Source organism: Grampus griseus (genome assembly GCF_964374135.1).
Source record: "Grampus griseus genome assembly, chromosome: 5".
In the NCBI taxonomy this organism is placed as follows: Eukaryota; Metazoa; Chordata; class Mammalia; order Artiodactyla; family Delphinidae; genus Grampus; species Grampus griseus.
In genome coordinates this window covers 66,247,773-66,270,114 of record NC_138998.1, presented here as the reverse complement: position 1 = coordinate 66,270,114, position 22,342 = coordinate 66,247,773, and the positions used below count along the sequence as shown (strand labels likewise).

At 36.3% G+C, this 22,342-nt stretch overlaps 1 protein-coding gene across 1 annotated transcript in view; it reads left to right on the top strand.

Moving 5' to 3' along the window:
* P3H2 (prolyl 3-hydroxylase 2) overlaps window positions 1–22,342 on the top strand; it is a 160,084-nt gene that overhangs the window by 104,229 nt on the left and 33,513 nt on the right. The window contains exons 2-3 of the mRNA XM_082655560.1: window positions 13,515–13,667; window positions 15,088–15,277. Coding sequence (XP_082511686.1) covers window positions 13,515–13,667; window positions 15,088–15,277 — 343 coding nt within the window. The remainder of the gene's footprint in view (window positions 1–13,514; window positions 13,668–15,087; window positions 15,278–22,342) is intronic.

The following is a 22,342-nucleotide window of genomic DNA, read 5'->3' as shown; positions in this document are numbered from 1 at the left end:
CAGTAAATATTAGAGGAAAATCCCCTCGTGCTTCCTGCAAGGAGGGGGAAAAGGAACCATTTTGAAGTACACCAGAGAAACTTTGTTCCTTAACAAGGCCTGCCCTCAGGAGAAACTAGCTAACCAGAACCTAACTTGCTCTAGTACCATCAGAGACTAACTGACCTGGAGGAAGGGATCTGCAACTTTATGAATTTATTTAATAGTTCTAATTTTTTTTGGGTGGAGTCTTTTGGGTTTCCTATATATAGTATCATGTCATCTGTGAATAGTGACAGTTTTACTTCTTCCTTTACAATTTGGATGGCCTCTCCCGTTGCGGAGCACAGGCTCCAGGCACGCAGGCTCAGCGGCCATGGCTCATGGGCCCAGCCGCTCTGCGGCATGTGGGATCTTTCCAGAGCGGGGCACGAACCCGTGTCCCCTGCATCTGCATCGGCAGGCGGACTCTCAACCACTGCACCACCAGGGAAGCCCTGGATGCCTTTTATTTCTTTATTTCTAATTGCTATGGTGAGGACTTCCAATACTGTGTTGAATAAGAGTGGTGAGAGGAAATGCTTGTCTTATTCCTGATCTTAGACGAAAAGCTTTCAGCTTTTCAGGGTTGAGTATGATGTTAGCTGTGAGTTTGTCATAAATGCCCTTTATTATGTTGAGGTACGTTCCCTCTATGCCTGCTTTGTTGAGAACTTTTATCATAAATAGATGTTGAATTTTGTCACATGCTTTTCCTGCATCTGTTGAGGTAATCATATGATTTTTATTCTTCATTTTATTAACGTGGTGTATCACATTGATTGATTTATGGATGTTAAACCACCCTTACATCTCTAGAATAAATCCCACTTGATCCATAGTGTATAATTCTTTTAATGTCTGTTAAATTTGGTTTACTAATATTTTGTTGTGGATTTTTACATCTATGTTCACCAGGGATAGTGGCCTGTAATTTTCTTTTTTGTGGTGTCTTTGTCTGGTTTTGGTATTTGGGTAATGCTGCCCTCATAAAATGAGTTTGGAAGTGTTTCTTCCTCTTCAATTTTTTGGAATCCTTTGAGAAGTATAGGTATTAACTCCTTTTTAAATGTTTGGTAGAATTCACCTGTGAAGCCCTCTGGACCTGGACTTCTTCTGGGGAGGAGTTTTTTAAATTACTGTTTAATTTCATTACTAGCAAATCAGTCTATTCACATTTTTTATTTATTCATAATTCAGTTTGGGATGATTGTATGTTTCTACATACAATGGAAGTTACCCATTTCTTCTAAGTTTTATAATTTGTGGACATATGATTGTTTGTAGTATTCTCTTATGATCCTTTGTATATCTTTGGCATTCATTGTAATTTCTCCTCTTTTATTTCTAATTTTATTTCTTTGGGCTATTTCTCTCTCTCTCTCTCTTTTTTTTTTTTCCCTTGATGAGTGTGGCTAAAGATTTGTCAATTTTGTTTATGTTTTCAAAGGACCAAATCTTAGTTTCACTGATCTTTTCTGGTTTTTTTTATCTATTTTATTTATTTCTGCTCTGATCTTTATAATATCCTTCTCTCTACTAAATTTGGTCTTTGCTCATCCTTCTTTTTTCTAATTCCTTTAAATGTACATTTAGATTGTTTATCTGGGATTTTTCTTGTTTCTTGAGAGAGGCCTGTATCACTACAAACTTCCCTCTTTGAACTGCGTTTGCTGCATCCTATAGGTTTTGGACAGTTGTGATTCCATTTTCATTTGTCTAAAAGTATTTTTTGATTTCCTCTTTGAATTCTTCATCATCCTGTTTTGTGTTTAGTAGCATGTTATTTAGTTTCCATGTTTTTTTTTTTTTTCAGTTTTGTTCTTGTAGTTGATCTCTGGTTTTATACACTCCCTATCAAAATATCAAGGACAATTTTTACAGAACTAGAGCAAATACTCCTAAAATTTGTATGGAACCACAAAAGACCCCAAAAAGCCAAAGAAATCTTGAGAAAGGTACCAAACCAAACAAAACAAAACCAATGTTTCCGAGCTTGAAATTATACTACAAATCTAAGGCAATCAAAACAGTATGGTACTGGCACAAAAACAGACATATAGATCAATGGAACAGAGTAAAGAGCCCAGAAATAGACCCATATAAATATATTCACTGATCTTTGTCAAAGGAGTGAAGGCAATACGGTGGAGCAAAGACAGTCTTTTCAAAATGGTGCTGGAACAACTGGATAGTCACATGCAAAAAAAACAACAAAAAAAGGAATCTACATAAAAAATTATGTCCTTCACAAAAATTAACTCAAAATTGATTAAACTGCACAAATATAAAAATTCTAGAAGATAACATAGATGACTTTGGATATGGCAGTAGCTTTTTGGATACAACACCAAAGGCACCATCCATAAATGGAATAACTGATAAGATGGGCTTCATTAAAATTAAAGGCTTCTGTTCTACAAAAGACAATGTGAAGAGAATTAGAAGACAAGCAACAGACTAGGGAAAATATATTGGCAAAAGGCACATTTGAGATAAAGAATTGTTACCCAAAATATACAAAAAACTCTTAAAACTCAAAAATAAGAAAACCAACAACCCAATTTAAAAATGAGTAAACACTTTAACAGACACCTCACCAATGAAGATATACAGATCGTAAATAAGCATATGAAAAAATCCTTTACATCATATTTCATCAAGGAAATGCAAATTAAAGCAAAAATGAAATACTACCACACAACTATGAGACCAATATCCAGAACACTGACAACATCAAATGCTGGCAAGGATGTGGAGCAATAAGAACTCTCATTCATTGCTGATGGGAATGCAAAATGGTGAGGCCACTCCAGAAGACAGAACAGCAGTTTCTTACAAAACTAAACTGCTCTTACTACACCATCCAGCAATATCATTCCTTGGTATTTCTCTAAAGGAGTTGAAAACTTATGTTAGCACAGTAATCTGCACCCAGATGTTTATAGATGCTTTATTCATAATTTGCAAAACTTGGAAACAGCCATGACGTACTGCTCACAAATACTGACATACCTACAGTATTTATTCATACTGTAGGTGAATAAATAAATAAACTGTGGTACATCAGACAGTGGAATGTTACTCAATGCTAAAAAGAAATGAGCTATCAAGTGAAAAAGACGGAGAAACCTCAAATGCACATCACTAAGTGAAAGAAACCAATCTGAAAAGTCACAATACTGTGATTATAACTATATAACTGTCTGGAAAAGGCAAAGCTATGGAGACAGTAAAAAGATCAGTGGTTGCCAGGGGTTGGGGTGGGGGTGATGAATAGATGGAGAACAGAGGATTTTTAGGGCATGAAAATGCTCTGTATGATACTATAATGATATATACTTGTCATTATACATTTCTCTAAGCCCATAGAATGTATACTACCAGTAGTGATTGCTATGGTCTTTGGGTGATTATGGTGTGTTGATGTAGGTTCCTCAGTTGTAACAAACGTACCACTGTGGTTAGGGATGTTGATAATGGGAGAGGCTATGTCTGTTTGGCAACATGGGGAGATATTGGAAATATCTGTTTTTCCTCTCAATCTTGCTCTGAACCTAAAATTGCGCCAAAAAAAAAAAAAAAGTCTTAAGAAAAACCCTTTTATAGTTACCTCAAATATTATAGTTTTTATTTTTTGAATTATTTTTGAAATGAGACAGAAGTTATTTTCATAACTACACTCACATACATGCACACATAGATATATCTGAGTCTCTTTTTCCAAAAATAAAAGTCAAAACACCTCAGTTTCGTGTGCAAAGGTCCCCAAATTCCAGCTGCATTCAACCTTGTTTTCCGTTACTTCGCAATCTAGTCCTTCCACATGACCCAGTTCAGCCGAATTACTATTCTATAAAAACATCTGAGTCATTCCTATTTCTTCCTGCTCACCTTCTTCTGCATCTGAGACATTCACACGTTTTCTATTCTTCAAGACCCAGTCTCAGTCCTCAGTTCTCGGTGAGGCCTTTCCTGTACCTTCCAGGTTACCGTGGTTTCAAATTTCAATTTCAATAGCACCGTGTTGACTGTAACTCACTCTGCCCTCTAATCCTGTACAGACTTAGTTCTTGATATTAATAGTCATGTAAGTCTCCTTGCCCCATTGGACTGTATTTAATAAAAGGTCAAGGACTATATTGTAAATATTTTATATCCTCAGAGAACATCTATCACAGTTCTTTCTGTGGCAGAGGTGAGCAGGAAATGCTTGTTACATGAACTCACCTCTACTTTGAAATCACAGGGATTAAAATCCCAAATACCTGTTTGTGAATGTTTTAAGAAAAGATGTAGATTCTAACCATAGTCTTGCCACTGATTTTCTATGCAGATGTTTTATCCACCTGTAAAGTGAAGCACTAGTACTATGTGATTTAAAGGGCCTTTCTAGCCCTGGTTATGTTGGTTAATGGAAGTTAATTTTCAGAAGACCAATGCAAGTTCCACCAAAGTAACAGAAAAATGTTCAGTAAGTAAGCAGATTTTCTCCAAGCTTTAACCTCCTCAGAAATTCAGGTGGACTGGAACTTCTTTCCAATACAGTCTATTGACTGAGGTATGGAGGAAATGTTTGGGTTTATATTTAACCTGTGTATATGGCAGGGATATTTAATTTACAATACAGCCTAAGGTTATTGCTGTGGCTGAATGTTTCACAAAGTACAGGTGTGATGACAGAGGAGCTTATGAAACATTGAAAGAACTCTATCATCAAAACCACCTCTTTGGGCTTCCCTGGTGGTGTAGTGGTTGAGAGTTCGCCTGCCGATGCAGGGGACACGGGTTCGTGCCCCGGTCCGGGAAGATCCCACATGCCGCGGCGCGGCTGGGCCCGTGAGCTATGGCCGCTAAGCCTGTGCGTCCAGAGCCTGTGCTCCGCAACGGGAGAGGCCACAGCAGTGAGAGGCCCGCATACCGCAAACAAAACAAAACAAACAAAAAAAAACACCTCTTTAATAAGACCCTGCAGCCTGTCAGGTTAAGAGTACCAATTAGTCATCCTGATGGGTTAAATACCTGAAAGGACCTTAGTCTCTTCTTGAAGTCCCCTCCAAGAGGGGTCTTTGGAGTGAAACTCCCTTTGACTTGCAGCCATGGTGCTTTCTTTTACATGAGCTGAAGTGAAGGTTTTGAAATACTTTTTGAAGTAGATCTCCCCACCCTTATAAGAGCAAGAGAAAGTTTATATTTCATAGAGGAATGTGGCATATTTATACCAAAAAGGTACAAGTGAGAAAGCGTTTGATTTGCTTGTTTGCTATTCTTATATTTCTCACAGTGGAGTGGTTTGGGTGGAATGTTAAATTTGTTTCATAAACACAAAATGGAAGGGAGACCGAAATGAAAAGAAGATAGTAGAAATGGTAATGATAGCATTTTTCTGTACGCTCACTAAACCCTAAAGCCCCTCCCCAAATCATCAACTTTGGCAAGCTATCTCCAGCGTTATCCTAGCACTGTTACAATTTTTAAGAAGGCAAAGCCCAGTGTGTTACTTCTTTTCCCCGACACATATTCCTTCATCTGTCATCCGCTCAGGAAACGTGGGTGATTATGAAAGAAACAGGAACTAAACCCAAACTTTGATTCTCAGTCCTCGGTTCTCCCGCTCCTTCTCACCTATGACGAGCATTTTATACCCATCACTTTGTTCTTTCACAAAACGATGTGGCTGATATACAAAAAAAGTTTTGAAAAGTTTTTTATATTCTCAAGAGCAGAAAAATCAGTGCCAGATCTATATTAAGCTATTTCTGTGCTGATTTTTAAAGGATATCTTAGAAGCAGAAAGCCCAAATCCAGTTTATTTGCCGTTCTGCAATCGTATCTGACAAATAAATTCAAATGATTGCACCTTTGTACAGTATGGTGTAAAGAATGTGATCTGGCTGCTGATCGCTGAGGAGATACAACTCTGGTAGTGAGCAATTAGGCTGTTGGCTCTAGCAAAGTGATGGCCAGCTAGAACTTTTTAATGGGTCACTAGGGATAGACAGCATTCATCTCCATTTGTCATAAGGAAAGCCAGGCAGAAGCTAAGCATGCGTGAACAGTTAGAACAACAAACTTTGTTTTCATACCATCAGGTTCATTAAGGGCCACTCAGTCTGTGCCAGCACTAGCTTCCCCATGGTGCTGTAGCTCATTGTTTGTATTATGACTGTACTCTTGTAAATAATGATCAACTACTTTTGCACTGGGCCCGGGGTGATGTACAGGGGTTCATCTTCCAGCTTCTTGAAGAATTTCGTAATCAGGATTGTGTATACACTTGATAAATGATCATTTTTATTATTATTATTTATTATTACCCTGTCCTAATGTTTAAAACTAAAAATAACAGTAACATACCAATAAACCACACATTAATTTCATTTGATCCGTGGCAGATATGACTTGCTTACGTTCCATCACTGAGATAGTACTCTCTCCTTACCCAGCAGCCATCCAAGTCTTTTGTGTTCTCTTGTTAGGACTTAGACAATACAACAATACACAGACAGCCTGAGGGACTTTGTGCAATTAAGCACACACATATTTTTTGGTAAATACTTTGAGTTCCCTGGGTTTTTTTCTTCTCAAAAACTCAAGGACTTTTTGTTTTAAATAGTCTCTAATATGAAGTAGCTCGTTTAAAAGTTTTGCTCCTTCACTCTAGTGTTTTTGTCACCCTGAGAGATGGTTTTTCTTTAGATAAGAAATCTTCCTGAAAGCTTAACTGATAGAATCTGTCGTTCCACTGAGTTCATAAGGGTAACCTCATTTGACGGTGGCAAGGCACCATCAGTGTTTAACGTTCAGTTGTAAACATCAGATTAAAATTTAGAGCGTTTAGAAAAAACGGGAGTCTATTATTCAGGCTCAGGACAGTAAGTAATTGAAGGAAAGGATACAAGCAGCTGGCAAAAGAGAGTGCTTTAAAAAGACATATGTTTCCTTTCCAGCTTACTCCACAGAGAAAATGTTACTCTTTAAATATGTCATTTGTCATCTAATCCTTACCAAATAGCATTTTGAAAGCTACAAATATTTACTTATAACCATGACTACACTTTAGACTAACATTCTGTAAATGCAAAGATAAGTTAATTTTCTTCATTTAGCATGAACACCTAATGTGTGAATTACTATGTGTTCTTTTTTTTTTTTTTTTTTTTTTTTTTTTTGCGGTACGCGGGCCTCTCACTGTTGTGGCCTCTCCCGTTGCGAAGCACAGGCTCCGGACGCGCAGGCTCAGCGGCCATGGCTCACGGGCCCAGCCGCTCCGCGGCATGTGGGATCTTCCCGGACCGGGGACGAACCCGCGTCCCCTGCATTGGCAGGCGGACTCTCAACCACTGCGCCACCAGGGAAGCCCTATGTGTTCTTTAAAGCTAAAAAATTCTAAATTTTCTCCCTTACCATGCAGGAAAGAACTTAATTAGTAGAAATTTCCTTTACTACGGAGGTTTATCTTTTGAGTAAATTGCACCTTTTCTGTATCCAAAAGAACTTTGAGTTACCTTGTGAAAGCAATTATTTGTATAATTAGATTTTTGAAATGGGAGCAAAAACAAAAATAACTCAAAGAAAAAAATGGAAATATACTAGCTTCACTTTGATATACTATAAACCAGCATGATACAGTTACAGTAAATGAAAATACAGTTTAGTTCTGAGTTTCCTTGTAGTCAAGACAAAAAGGACAACACAGTCTATCATGTAGTCCTCAATGTCTGGTGAAATTAATTTGATACATTAATCAGGAAAATCAACCAATTATTTACTATAACTGAATTATGAAAAGGGCTCAATATATGGGGCTTTTTGCAAATTATATTAACAAAATAAAGGACGGTAACATCGCCAGAAATTATGGCATAAGAAGGAAAAGTTATTTTTCATATAGCTATTTTTGGACTCTAAAAATCTGACTCCATTATATGGAAATGTTTAGGAATTTCCTAAGATTGAATTCTCATGAAAAAGCCTGGTCATTACATTTGGAACACTGTAATTTGTAGGATTTAGTTTAATTCAGTAGTTCAAACAAACTGCTTCCAAATTTTGTTTCAAAATTGGATGGGTCTTTATTTTAACAGTATTCTCTTTTTTTTTTTTTTGGCCGTGCCATGGCTTGCGGGCTCTTAATTCCCCAAACAGAGCTTGAACCTGGGCCCTTGGCAGTGAAAGCACGGAGTCCTAACCACCGGACTGCCAGGAAATTCCCAACAGTATTCTTTTAATAGGTTGCTCAGTTATTTGAAGTTTATTTATTTATTTAACGATGTGGTTCTGTGAAGGAAAATTAACTTTAGGTTGACAAAAATTTGAGGTAAATTTGGAGACATTAGCAAGAGCTGAAGTATCTACAAAAATGTTGGGTATCACCATTAATAAAACAAAATCCTCCCGCTTCATAAAAGAAAGTTTTTAGCCCATGAATTTTTAGTGTTCAGGATGATGTACATGCTGTAATCTGATGACTTCCTTCCCCCTGCATCTAGTGTGATTATGCTACTAATCAGAGCTTAAAAATTCTGCTGTGGCTTAGAAACAGGAGGTCTTCACTGTCTATTTACATGTTTGGCAGTTGGTAAGAAACTTCATATGGGGTTAAAAATTCTCTAAAGTTGCTATATTGTGAAATTTAAGTAAAGAGCCAAGGCAAAAATATAGCACTGCATCAAACTAAAATGCATGATATTGGATGAATTCCCAAAGTTAGGGTGGGGAAAGTAGAGAAAGAATTCCTTTCCTTATTGAAAAAGTCGTTTGAGTACAAGAATGGAAATTACTTATTTCAAGCTTGATGTTTTATACTGGTTGTATAAAAGGCTTCAGAAAATGGAATGTGATCTTAAATATTCTCTTACAAAAGGAGGCAGTGTTCTTTTAACATCTTTATTGGAGTCTAATTGCTTTACAATGGTGTGTTAGTTTCTGCTTTATAACAAAGTGAATCAGTTATACATATACATATGTTCCCATATGGACGCAGTGTTCTTTACATGTTTTAATGTGTTTTAGAATTAGTCCCTTTCCTTTCTTGCACATGTCTTACAAGCTGTTCTAAACTCATACTCAAAATATTTGAGCTTCGTATTTATGCTAATTCACAAGAGAGGGAACTTGTATATCTTTCCTAAAATAAGTTTGGAAATTTTAGAATTGTTTCCTTTTGGGCTATGCGTCCGCCTTCGGAATTGAGAAACTTTGCTATGGCAAGGATGGGCAAAAATGGAAAGGAAGAGAAAGTAATGGAAGAGGGAGGGGTGAAAAAGAGGGGGCAAACCTATGCTGTCCCACTTTTATTTTGTGATGTGAAAGCATTACCTCTGAGCTGGATTACTGCAGTGTTCTCCTGCCTGCTACCAAAGATCTGTTCTCCACATAGCAGTCTGAATTATCATTTGAAAATATGTATCAGGTATTTAAAATTCTTTAATCGTTTCCTCTTGCACTTAGAATAATGTTCAAACTCTTTACTGTAGCGTACAAGTGATCTGTTATCCAACTTCTCAAATCTCTCTTCTTAGTTTCTACTCTGCTTTTAAAACATGTCAAGCTTTTTCCATTTCAGGGCCTTTTTGCTTGACTTTCTTTTGCCTGGAACACTCTTCCTCCTCTTCTGTTCATGACTGGCTTTTCAACGTTTAAGTCTCAGCTCAAAAATCACATTGCAGAGACCTTACTTGACTAATTTATCTAAAGGAGTCCTGCTTGCACCCAGCCCAGCCAGCTCTTACTGAATTGTTTGTTCGTTTATTTTTTCATAGCACTTAGTGCAATCTAAACTTATTTTCATTAATGATTGGTTTACTTGAGGTTTGTCCCCTTGGATGAGACTGTGAACATCTGGAAAGCAGGGTTTTTGTCTGTTTTGGCCATGTGGTTATTCTCATCGACTTTCAGACTTTCACAGTGCCTGGCATGGATTTAATGCAAAATAAATATTTGTTGAATAAATGAATGAGTGAAATAAAGAATTTGGTATGGCTGGAGTACTGAGCCTGTGTTTTCTTGAATGAGGGTTGGTAAATTATAAAACTTCTAGAAGTTTTTCTAGAACTTTCCTGGGAAAAGTTTGCATAGTGGTAAATAGGAAGTTATGCTAGAAAGATAGGCCAGGGGCCAAATCCTACAGTTTCCTGAATGTCGTGGTACATAGTTTCTGGAATCACCTCTGTGGTCAATGGATAGCTATTGACAGTTTCTAAGCATTTTTGAAATGCTCCTTTATTATTCATTATGGAAAACCATTTGTGTGTCAGTAGAGTCTGGTTCACTCACCAGTTGACTGAGTAACTTCCAAACATCAGCAGGGTGTTGATTTAATCAGCCTTTTTTCATGCAGCATGGCTGGCAGGAGAAAATTTTTGCCTTAGTTCTTCACAGCCTGAGATGAAGTGAACCAGTGCTTGTTGAAGGCATTTCTTACCAGTTGTTTCTCATATCTTAGTAGAGCAGCAGGCTCCCCCAAAGCATGATACCATCTTGTTGAATCATTCCCCTTTCCTCAGTTGTTCTTTATTTTACAATTTACTTTTCTAATGCATAGAGTTACCGTCACATTAGAGTTACCTTCTCCTGTGGTATGTTTTAATTTGGTCTGGTCTTAAAGGAAATCCAGTTTGAAGCCTTTAAAGGCAGTTAGCTTCTTGTTTGTTGCAATGGAGTAGCAGGTAGATCCTTCCTTAGCTGAAGCCTAGTACTTATACGGCCTTATAATAATCTCCAGCTAATAGTACAGGCTTGTATGTGGCACACACATGTTCACCTGGACTTTTCCTACCACTTTAAATGTGTGTATCTAATTTCAAAAATGAACTACAAAGATATCAGACTTCCAGTTAACATGATGGCCTGTTTTATATATAATCTCTGGCAGCCAATTCTAGTTTCCTGAACTGGTTCACAATAATTTAAAAGCCAGTTCATGAATAAGTTTTATGGATTAACCTTAAGTCATGGAATCTTCTTTATATTTATATTGGGGAACATGGTATTATGTTTAATACTGGGTTATAAATGGGGAAAGCACCAAATAAGCAAAAAACCAATGTGGTCAAATTTAAGAGAAGGAACCAGTTTATCAGTGTTGGCTAACACTTTTCAAGAGCTACTGAATCACATTCATCAGTGATAATCAGTATTGGAAGCTCTCAGTGTGAATGATGACTTCAGAGATGTTGTTATTAAACTTACATCCTTCTAGTCCATTATAGCTTATGAAGCACACTCACATGTAATATACCTTTTGATTTGTGTGAAAATGTTTTGCTTCTTAGAATTTATTTTTTCTCTTTTCCTAGACATATCATAGACATCATCTATATGTAAAGTAGATGGAAAACAAAAAAATAAATAAGTCATGTGGTCCCTATCCTCGGAAAGTTCTACTAGGAGAAACAAATGTACTTAGGTAGGTGCCACATATGGCAGAGTATGATAAGTGCCAGTAGAAGAACAGGGATACGATGATATTGCAATGCTTGACTGTAGCTTTAGGGTTGAGAAAAAATTTCTTAGAGAAGGCAGGATTTAAGCTTGGCCTTATAGGATATGTTAGATTTCAACAAGAAAATCCAAGTGTCAGAGGATCTCTAGGTCAGTGGAACAGTCTGAGCAAAACATGAAGGTAGGAAAGTGCAAAATGTATCTATTTTCATTCAATGTTAATGGCTGGTGTTATAAAACTAGAGCATGTCAGTACTAACCTGTTGTGTTCAGAACTTATAGTTTGGCCCTTAACTGGAGGCAGTTTCCACCAACCACAAGTACCTCACTATATCCTCATGAATTATGTGTCTATGGGAGTTGTAGACTATACATACCCAGCATTAATGAGAGTATATTCACATCCTTGAAATGAATAGATCTTATATAAATTATATCCAGTTGTTTCTCTTTAGGGTTTTAGTGATTTCTGAAGCACATTTATATATAATACACAATTAAATCATTCCAAAATCCTACGTAGTAGGTGGTGGTATGACAGTTTCTTAGTGGAGAACCAAGACACAAGCGTTTAAATGACTTTTTCCAGGTTCACTTGGTCAGTAAGTGTAGACACATACCCGATTTAGGACCTATTCATTTTCCTCTATAGCTATATGCTTGTCACTATGTAGTCATCCATACAGCTCATATTTGTCTGTGTTGGTGTATGAGAAATTGAGGAAATTTAAGAAAGAAACCAGGAATTCAAAATGAATGATTTTGACAGCAAAAATAATTCTGAAACCACAGAATCAAGAACAAAGGTGAAAGTGGCAAGGAAAGCTGATTTCAGGCAAGATTTGATGGAAGGAAGGCCAGTAGCGAAGAATATGCAAATTAAAAAGAAAAGGAGAAGGCTTTACTATTATTAGACAAAGTTAAGGATATCAGATCTTAAAATAGGGCAGTTTATGTTTTCTGTAGTAAGGGATACGATTCTTTATATATCATGAGAAGGCAGTGACTGGGAACTCAGGAACTTACTACTACTTTCTATTTCTTACTAATACTTGAGTGGCCAGACTATCAAAAGCCTACTCAGGTGAATCTTATATGCCTTCCATGATTTTATATTTATTTGTTCAGTAACAGTGAGTTTCATTTCTTTATACTTCAAAATAGACCAAGCATAATTTGGATTTCACCATGAAAATGACTAGTACTAGTGTGAATATTCACTTTTCTGAAATGAGGCAAAGGGTTCTGTCTATAGACATTCTCCATGAATAAAGCATAGGGCAAAATGTATTAAATCAAGTAAATTTAATTACATTTTTTTACAAAAAAATGCATCATTGCACGTTACATGGAGAGCAGCTTATTAAGTGGTTTAAGAGATTTATAGTGTCTTTGTAGTTTATTAAAAATCCTTCCTTTTATATTAATGAGAATCCAACTTGTAAGTTTGGAATCAATTTCTCAATCAAAGGAATGTGGTATAACATTTTGTGTGCTGTATTTAGCATCTCTTCTGGATTGGAAAAATTTATTCCTTTTAACCTTGTGTTCTTCACATTCTAAAGCCTGAAAACAGATTTGGAGGAGTGGGAGGTATCCCTAATCTCATCCTTCAGAAAGTCACAGTTTATTCTTCCATTGTCAGGATTAAAGGCAAAAGGAACAAAAAGAAAAGAAGAGAAAATAAAAGACAAAAATATTGAAAATGTGAATTAGAGGTGGCCCAGCATTGGCAGATTTTAATTTTGATCAATCGTAAGACAAACAGAAGCATGTAGATTCAATTTGCCAGAAAACACATATGGCTTAGAAAAGAGGGAGAAGAAAACGAACTTGGAACAAAGCACATTCATCCATTTTCACCAGTGCCAAAATACCCACATATCATTTTAGGAGCACTGTTCATTAACCTCTTGCCCTTTAGTGTGGAGGCTGGGTAGAGTGAATGTGAACTAGAACTCAGCCCTGACACTTTCTGTCTGTGAGACCTTGGACTGAACCCAGTTTAGAAATATTTGCCTTCATTTGATCCTCTTTTTTTCTCTTTATAGCTTAACCAGCTGGAAAAGGCAGTGGAAGCAGCACACACATTTTTCATGGCCAACCCTGAGCACATGGAAATGCAGCAGAACATCAAGAATTACAGAACGATGGCGGGTGTTGAAGACCTCCAGCTGGTAGATCGGGATGCCAAACCACACCTGGTGAGCTTTGGGGACCCTGTCCTAACCATGAGGAACTTAGTGCTCTTACCTTTCAATGGACTCAAAGCAAATTCCTATGAATGGATATCTCACATTGATTTCCAACGTCCAATACAGTATCATTTTTACACTTTCAGAGTTCCCAAGATGAAGTGTTGTAATTCAGTGTTGAAAAATTGAAAGAAAAAGAAAATTAACTTAGAAAATCAGTATGATATGGTGAAAAGTAAGATGTGACGTAAATGTCTGTAACCCTCTCTGAGCCTCAGCACCCGCTCCAGCGCTTCAATTTTACCCACTGGAGTTGAAGCCCATGTGAATTGCTCAGGGTCACACCATGGTTTCCCAGCAACTAGTCCAGTGGCTTTTTCCACGGTACCTGTCCTTTTCAAATTTTGATTTTTTTAAGCTACATAATTATTCCTTTAAATGAAATCTTACTTGAAATTCACAGTGTGTTGAAAGGGCATCTTTTTCAATTGGATACATCACCATTCTCAATGTGTGGCCTCCAAGAGGACTGAAGAAAAGGCTAAGAGAGGAAGATTTTAGATGAAAGTCTTTTTTCCTTTTATTTTTTAAAAGAATGAACTATGTTCCCTGGAGCCACATTATTATGATGGTTTCCGTGCTCTTGTACATTGGATGTCTTAAGCTGAGTGCAGTTTAGGGGATCCTTTCTAATTACAGGAAGGTACTTCTTTCCTTCAACGCTGTGATCTGATCTGTGACAAATCTGTACTATACATTATGTAAATGGCTAACAAGTCAACTGCAAACCAACTGAATGCACAAATCTTAGTGTTGGTGCTGAAATCTATTCAAAATAGTCATCATGATCTCAAAGTTTGTTTCAAAATTTGCAAGCATCAAGTGTCAATCAAAACTGAAGATGGAACATTAATGAATGTTGAATTCTCATGTTTTAGGTGTACTTCCTTTTTAGATTTTTTGGTTCTCTGATAATTTTACCATACTGTTTCATTTAAATTTCTTACACACTAACTTTGCTTATGCCATTGCAATAAAATTGCAGTATACACACACACACACAAAAAAAAAAATTTGAACCAGGCCTGGAATTGAGTGTCACGTCCACCCACATCCATCTTCCTGCCCTTCGTTGCATGGCCCTACCTGCATTTAAAAGGGTTAGAAAATATAGTCTTGAGTGAGCTCAGGAAGAAAATGAAATTGATTGATGCCACAGCAGTAGGCTTGCTCAGTCAGTCCCTTCTCATTTACAATTAGTTGAAGCCAGGGGAGTTTCCCTTTATCTCCCAGTGCGATCCTTCTTTATCTTCCACAGCGCAAGAGTCCCACACCCACCTACCTAAGTGATCCAGAGTCTGCCTGCATTTTGCCATTCAAGTGCCCCTTGGGTGCTCTTTGAAAAAAATTTTTCTGTGTTTCTTTACAGGAAAGTTACAGTGAAGGAGTTAAACATTATGAGGCAGATGACTTTGAACTAGCTATCAAGTACTTTGAACAAGCTTTAAGAGAATATTTCAATGAAGATACAGAGTGCAGAGCCCTGTGTGAGGGGCCTCAGAGATTTGAGGAATATGAGTACTTAGGGTATAAAGCTGGTCTCTATGAAGCCATTGCAGGTAAAGTTTATTTTTTCCCTTGATTTCCTGATTATAGAAATACTACATGCCATCTGTAAAACTATTCCAATAATGTAGACGTATATATTGTAAAAAGTATAATTGTAAAAAAATTCTCCTATACGTATCCCATCCTCTCTCCCGTGGATTACTTTCCCTAGCTTAAATTTTGGTGACTATGCTTCCAAGCTTTTTCAGATACACACACAAATATTTAGGTACTTATTTATAATTATTATTTCATTTTATAAAAATAAGACAACACTGTAAATATTGATTTTCAGTATATGTTTTGTTTTTGCTTCATTTTATGCTTAACAATATATTGTGGACTTCTCATGTAAGTACATGTAGATGTACCTTATTGCATTATATGGGGAAAGTGTAATTTATTTGACCAGTCCTTTACTGATGAATACTAAGCAAGTTGCAGTTTTTTATTATGATTAATAATGTAGTAGTGAATATCTTTGTATAGTCTTCTTCTATTACTTAAATGAATATTTTGTTACATACGGGAATTTAATATACCGCTATTTAAAATAGTAGGTAAAGTTCATTATACATTAATTGGGGAGGTTGACTAGTTAACCATGTATGGTGGGGACTGAGTTCTCTGCTGCATATGAAAAAATACACGAAATAAATTCTATTATATTAATAATATGAGTAAAAATAGAACTGTTAGAAGAAAATGCAAGGGAATATTTGTATAACAGTAGGAAAGCTCTTCTTAGCATGATGAAAGACAAGAAATTTTAAGAAAAAGATAGATTTTACATAAGATTTATAAATATAAAAGCTACTTTAATCAAATTGATTTATAATAGCAAGTGGAAAAAGTTGCAAAATGTTTACAGGAAAACAGTTAATATCATTACTACTTAAACACAGACTGTGAATTATTAGTAGTACTGGTAATTCATTTCTTATTTATTGGTAGTAATAAAAATAAGCAAAATTTATTTAACAGTTAAAATATACAGAGCATTTTATATAGCTATATCTCTTTTAATCCTATAAACAACTCCTTGTAGGTATTGTTATTCACCCTCTTCTCCCCTTTTAAATGAGGAATTTAGACCTCAGAAAGATTAAGTAATGGGATTAAGGTGAAACTGGGAATCAAACCTAGGTTTTTCTCACTCTAGAGCCCATACTTTGAAGATCTACACAGTTAAAAAATGGGCAAAGGTTATTTATTCAATAATAAATGTTTAACACATATTTGTTGAGTGCATATTGTATTCCAAGTTATAAAACATGAAAAACAATGTTCAACTTCTCATATACTCATAGAAATGCAGATTAATAAAGTCAGTTTTCTTTCCCCAACTTCCAATGTTTTCTGTCTTCATAAAAAGCATCACTCACCTAGTAGCTCAAACCAAATCCCTAGAAGTTATCTTTCAATCCAACATTTCCTTCAATTCTTATTCCCCTCCGACTTGTTACCAAACTTTGAAAGATGCTACTTCCTAATAGCATTTGAGATTTCCTGGTTCCCTCCACTCCTTTTGCTACCACCCTGGTTCAAATCAACACTATATTTTAACTAATTCACTGTGATAGTTTCCTTGCTGGTCCTCACGTTCTGATCAGGTTTCACTCTGTAGGCAGACAGAACAGTTTTCCAAAAAACAGAAAGTCTGCTCACAGATATGCTGAATCACCCCCTGCCACGCCACTGGCTTCCATTGCACTTGAAATAAAACCCAAAACCTTTAACAAGGACTTTCATGACTGCGTACTAGTGTTCATCTGTACTTATTTTAATTCCTAAGGTACGCCAGGCTCATTTCCACTTACAGACTTGAAAATGTTGTCTTCTCTCACTTGGCTATTGCCCTATCTTGTTAAGTGCTTAATCCTCAGTGCCTACTTATGGTGACTGGCAAATAGCAGGTGCTTAGTGAATATCTGTTAAATGAATGGGTGGAAGGAAGAAAGGATGAGGGAAGGAAGGAAGGAAGGAGACGACCTATCCATCAATCACATTGCAGAGATTAAAAGGTTAATAATACTATACATTTGTGAAAATATAGGTCTGAAATTGTTGAGGTTTTTTTTTTGAATTTTATTTTATTTATTTTTTTATACAGCAGGTTCTTATTAGTTATCCATTTTATACATATTAGTGTATATATGTAAATCTCAGTCTCCCAATTCAACACACCACCACCCCCTTCTGCCATGTTCCCCCCTTGGTGCCCATACATTTGTTCTCTACATCTGTGTCTCAATTTCTGCCCTGCAAACCGGTTCACCTGTACCATTTTTCTAAGTTCCACATATATGCGTTAATATACAATATTTGTTTTTCTCTTTCTGACTTACTTCACTCTGAATGACAGTCTCTAGATCCATCCACGTCTCTACAAATAAACTAATTTCATTCCTTTTTATGGCTGTGTAATGTTCCATTGTATATATGTACCACATCTTCTTTATCCATTTGTCTATTGATGGGCATTTAGGCTGCTTCCATGTCCTGGCTATTGTAAATAGTGCTGCAATGAACATTGGGATGCATGTGTCTTTTTGAATTATGGTTTTCTCTTGGTATATGCCCAGTAGTGAGATTGCTGGGTCATATGGTAATTCTATTTATAGTTTTTTAAGGAACCTCCCTGCTGTTCTCCAAAGTGGCTGTATCAATTTATATTCCCACCAACAGTGCAAGAGGGTTCCCTTTTCTCCACACCCTCTCCAGCATCTGTTGTTTTTAGATTTTCTGGTGATGCCCATTCTAACTGGTGTGAGGTGATACCTCATTGTAGTTTTGATTTGCACTTCTCTAATAATTAGTGATGTTGAGCAACTTTTCCTGTGCTTCTTGGCCATCTGTATGTCTTCATTGGAGAAATGTTTATTTAGGTCTTCTGCCCATTTTTGGATTGGGTTGTGTGTTTTTTTAATATTGAGCTGCATGAGCTGTTTATATATTTTGGAGATTAATCCTTTATCCGTTGATTTGTTTGCAAATATTTTCTCCCATTCTGAGTGTTGTCTTTTCATTGTGTTTGTAGTTTCCTTTGCTGAGCAAAAGCTTTGAAGTTTCATTAGGTCCCATTTGTTTATTTTTGTTTTTATTTCCATTACTCTAAGAAGTGGATCAAAAAAGATCTTGCTATGATTTATGTCAAAGAGTGTTCTTCCTATGTTTTCCTCTAAGAGTTTTATAGTGTCCAGTCTTACATTTAGGTCTCTAATCCATTTTGAGTTTATTTTTGTGAATGGTGTTAGGGAGTGTTCTAATTTCATTCTTTTACATGTAGCTGTCCAGTTTTCCCAGCACCACTTATTGAAGAGACTGTCTTTTCTCCATTGTACATCCTTCCCTCCTTTGTCATAGATTAGTTGACCATGGGTGCATGGGTTTATCTCTGGGCTTTCTATCCTGTTCCATTGGTCTATATTTCTGTTTTTGTGCCAGTACCATATTGTCTTGATTACTGTAGCTTTGTAGTGTTGTCTGAAGTCAGGGAGTCTGATTCCTCCAGCTCATTTTTTTTTCCCTCAAGACCACTTTGGCTATTCGGGGTCTTTTGTGTCTCCATACAAATTTTAAGATTTTTTGTTCTAGTTCTGTAAAAAATGCCATTGGTAATTTGATAGGGATTACACTGACTCTGTAGATTGCTTTGGGTAGTATAGTCATTTTCACAATATTGATTCTCCAATCCAAGAACATGATATATCTCTCCATCTGTTTGTATCATCTTTAATTTCTTTCATCAGTGTCTTACAGTTTCCTGCCTACAGGTCTTTTGTCTCCCTAGGTAGGTTTATTCCTAGGTATTTTATTCTTTTGGTTGCAATGGTAAATGGGAGTGTTTCCTTAATTTCTCTTTCAGATTTTTCATCATTAGTGTGTAGGAATGCAAGAGATTTCTGTGCATTAATTTTGTATCCTGCAATGTTACCAAATTCATTGATTAGCTCTAGTAGTTTTCTGGTGGCATCTTTAGGATTCTCTATGTATAGTATCATGTCATCTGCAGGCAGTGACAGTTTTACTTCTTCTTTTCCAATTTGTGTTCAGTTTGTTTCTTTTTCTTCTCTGATTGCCGTGGCTAAGACTTCCAAAACTATATTGACTAAGAGTGGTGAGAGTGGCCATCCTTGCCTTGTTCCTGATCTTAGAGGAAATGTTTTTAATTTTTCACCATTGAGAATGATGTTTGCTGTGGGTTTGTCATATATGGCCTTTATTATGTTCAGGTAGTTTCCCTGTATGTCCACTTTCTGGAGAGTTTTTATCATAAATGGGTGTTGAATTTTGTCAGAAGCTTTTTCTGCATCTATTGAGATGATCGTACGGTTTTTCTTTTTCAATTTGTTAATATGGTGTATCACATTGATTGATTTGCATATACTAAAGAATCCTTGCATTCCTGGGATAAATCCCACTTGATCATGGTGTATGATGCTTTTAATGTGCTGTTGGATTCTGTTTGATAGTATTTTGTTGAGGATTTTTGCATCTGTATTCATCAGTGATATTGGTCTGTAATTTTCTTTTTTTATAGTATCTTTGCCTGGTTTTGGTATCAGGGTGATGGTGGCCTCATAGAATGTGATTGAGAGTGCCCCTTCCTCTGCAATTTTTTGGAAGAGTTTGAGAAGGATGGGTGTTAGCTCTTCTCTAAATGTTTGATAGAATTCTGGTCCTGGACTTTTGTTTGTTGGAAGATTTTTGATCACAGTTTCATTTTCATAACTTGTGATTGTTCAGTTCATATTTTCTATTTCTTCCTGGTTCAGTCTTGGAAGGTTATACCTTTCTAAGAATTTTTCCATTTCTTCCAGGTTGTCCATTTTATTGGCGTAGAGTTGCTTGTAGTAGTCTCTTAGGATGCTTTGTATTTCTGCGGTGTCTGTTGTAACTTCTCCTCTTTCATTTGTAATTTTATTGATTTGAGTTCTCTCCCTACTTTTCTTGATGAGTCTGGCTAGTGGCTTATCAATTTTGTTTATCTTCTCAAAGATCCAGCTTTTAGTTTTATTGATCTTTGCTACTGTTTTCTTTGTTTCTATTTCATTTATTTCTGCTCTGATCTTTATGATTTCTTTCCTTCTACTAACTTTGGGTTTTGTTTGTTCTTCTTTCTCTAGTTCCCTTAGGTGTAAGGTTAGATTGGTTATTTGAGATGTTTGTTGTTTCTTGAGGTAGGATTGTATTGCGATAAACTTCCCTCTTAGAACTGCTTTTGCTGCGGCCCGTAGGTTTTGGATCATCGTGTTTTCATTGTCATTTGTCTCTAGGTATTTTTTGATTTCCTCTTTGATTTCTTCAGTGATCTCTTGGTTATTAAGTAACGTATTGTTTATCCTCCATGTGTTTGTGTTTTTTACATTTTTTCCCCTTTAATTAATTTCTAATATCATAGCATTGTGGTCAGAAAAGATGTTTGATATGATTTCAATTTTCTTAAATTTACTGAGGTTTGATTTGTGACCCAAGATGTGATCTATCCTGTAGAATGTCCCGTGCACACTTGAGAAGAATCTGCTGTTTTTGGATGGAATGTCCTATAAATATCAATTAAATCTATCTGGTCTATTTTGTCTTTTAAAGCTTGTGTTTCCTTTTTACTTTTCTGTCTGGATGATCTGTCCATTGGTGTAAGTGAGGTTTTAAAGTCTCCCACTATTATTGTGTTACTGTCAATTTCCTCTTTTATAGCTGTTAGCAGTTGCCTTATGTATTGAGGTGCTCCTATGGTGGGTGTGTATATATTTATAATTGTTTTATCTTCTTCTTGGATTGATCCCTTGATCATTATGCAGTGTCCTTCCTTGTCTCTTGTAACATTCTTTATTTTAAAGTCTATTTTATCTTATATGAGTATTGCTACTCCAGCTTTCTTTTGATTTCCATTTTCATGGAATATCTTTTTCCATCCCCTCACTTTCAGTCTGTATGTGTCCCTAGGTCTGAAGTGGATCTCTTGTAGACAGCATATATATGGGTCTTCTTTTTATATCCATTCAGTGAGCCTGTGTCTTTTGGTTGGAGCATTTAATCCATTCATGTTTAAGGTAATTATCGATATGTATGTTCCTATGACTATTTTCTTAATTGTTTGGGGTTTGTTTTTGTAGGTCCTTTTCTTCTCTTGTGTTTCCCACTTAGAGAAGTTCCTTTAGCATTTGTTGTAGAGCTGGTTTGGTGATGCTGAATTCTCTTAGCTTTTGCTTGTCTGTAAAACTTCTGATTTCTCCATTGAAAATGAATGAGATCCTTGCCAGGTAGAGTAATCTTGGTTGTAGGTCCTTCCCTTTCATCATTTTAAATATGTCATGTCACTCCCTTCTGGCTTGTAGAGTTTCTGCTGAGAAATCAGCTGTTAGCCTTATGGGAGTTTCCTTGTATGTTATTTGTCATTGTTCCCTTGCTGCTTTCAATAATTTTTCTTTGTCTTTAATTTTTACCAGTTTGATTACTATGTGTTTCCGCATGTTTCTCCTTGGGTTTAACCTGTATGGGACTGTCTGCGCTTCCTGGACTTGGGTGGCTATTTCCTTTCCCATGTTAGGGAAGTTTTCGACTATAATCTCTTCTAATATTTTCTCAGGTCCTTTTTCTCTCTCTTCTGCTTCTGGGACCCCTATAATGCAAATGTTGTTGCATTTAATATTGTCCCAGAGGTCTCTTAGGCTGTCTTCATTTCATTTCATTCTTTTTTCTTTATTCTGTTCCGCAGCAGTGAATTCCACCATTCTGTCTTCCAGGTCACTTATCCGTTCTTCTGTCTCAGTTATTCTGCTATTGATTCCTTCTAGTGTATTTTTCATTTTAGTTATTGTATTGTTGTATTGTTCACCTCTGTTTGTTTGTTCTTTAATTCTTCTAGGTCTTTGTTAAACATTTCTTGCATCTACTCGATCTTTGCCTCCATTGTTTTTCTGAGGCCCTGGATCATCTTCACTATCATTATTCTGAATTGTTTTTCTGGAAGATTGCCTATCTCCACTTCATTTAGTTGTCTTTATGGGGTTTTATCTTGTCCCTTCATCTGCTACATAGCCCTCTGCCTTTTCATCTTGTCTATCTTTCTG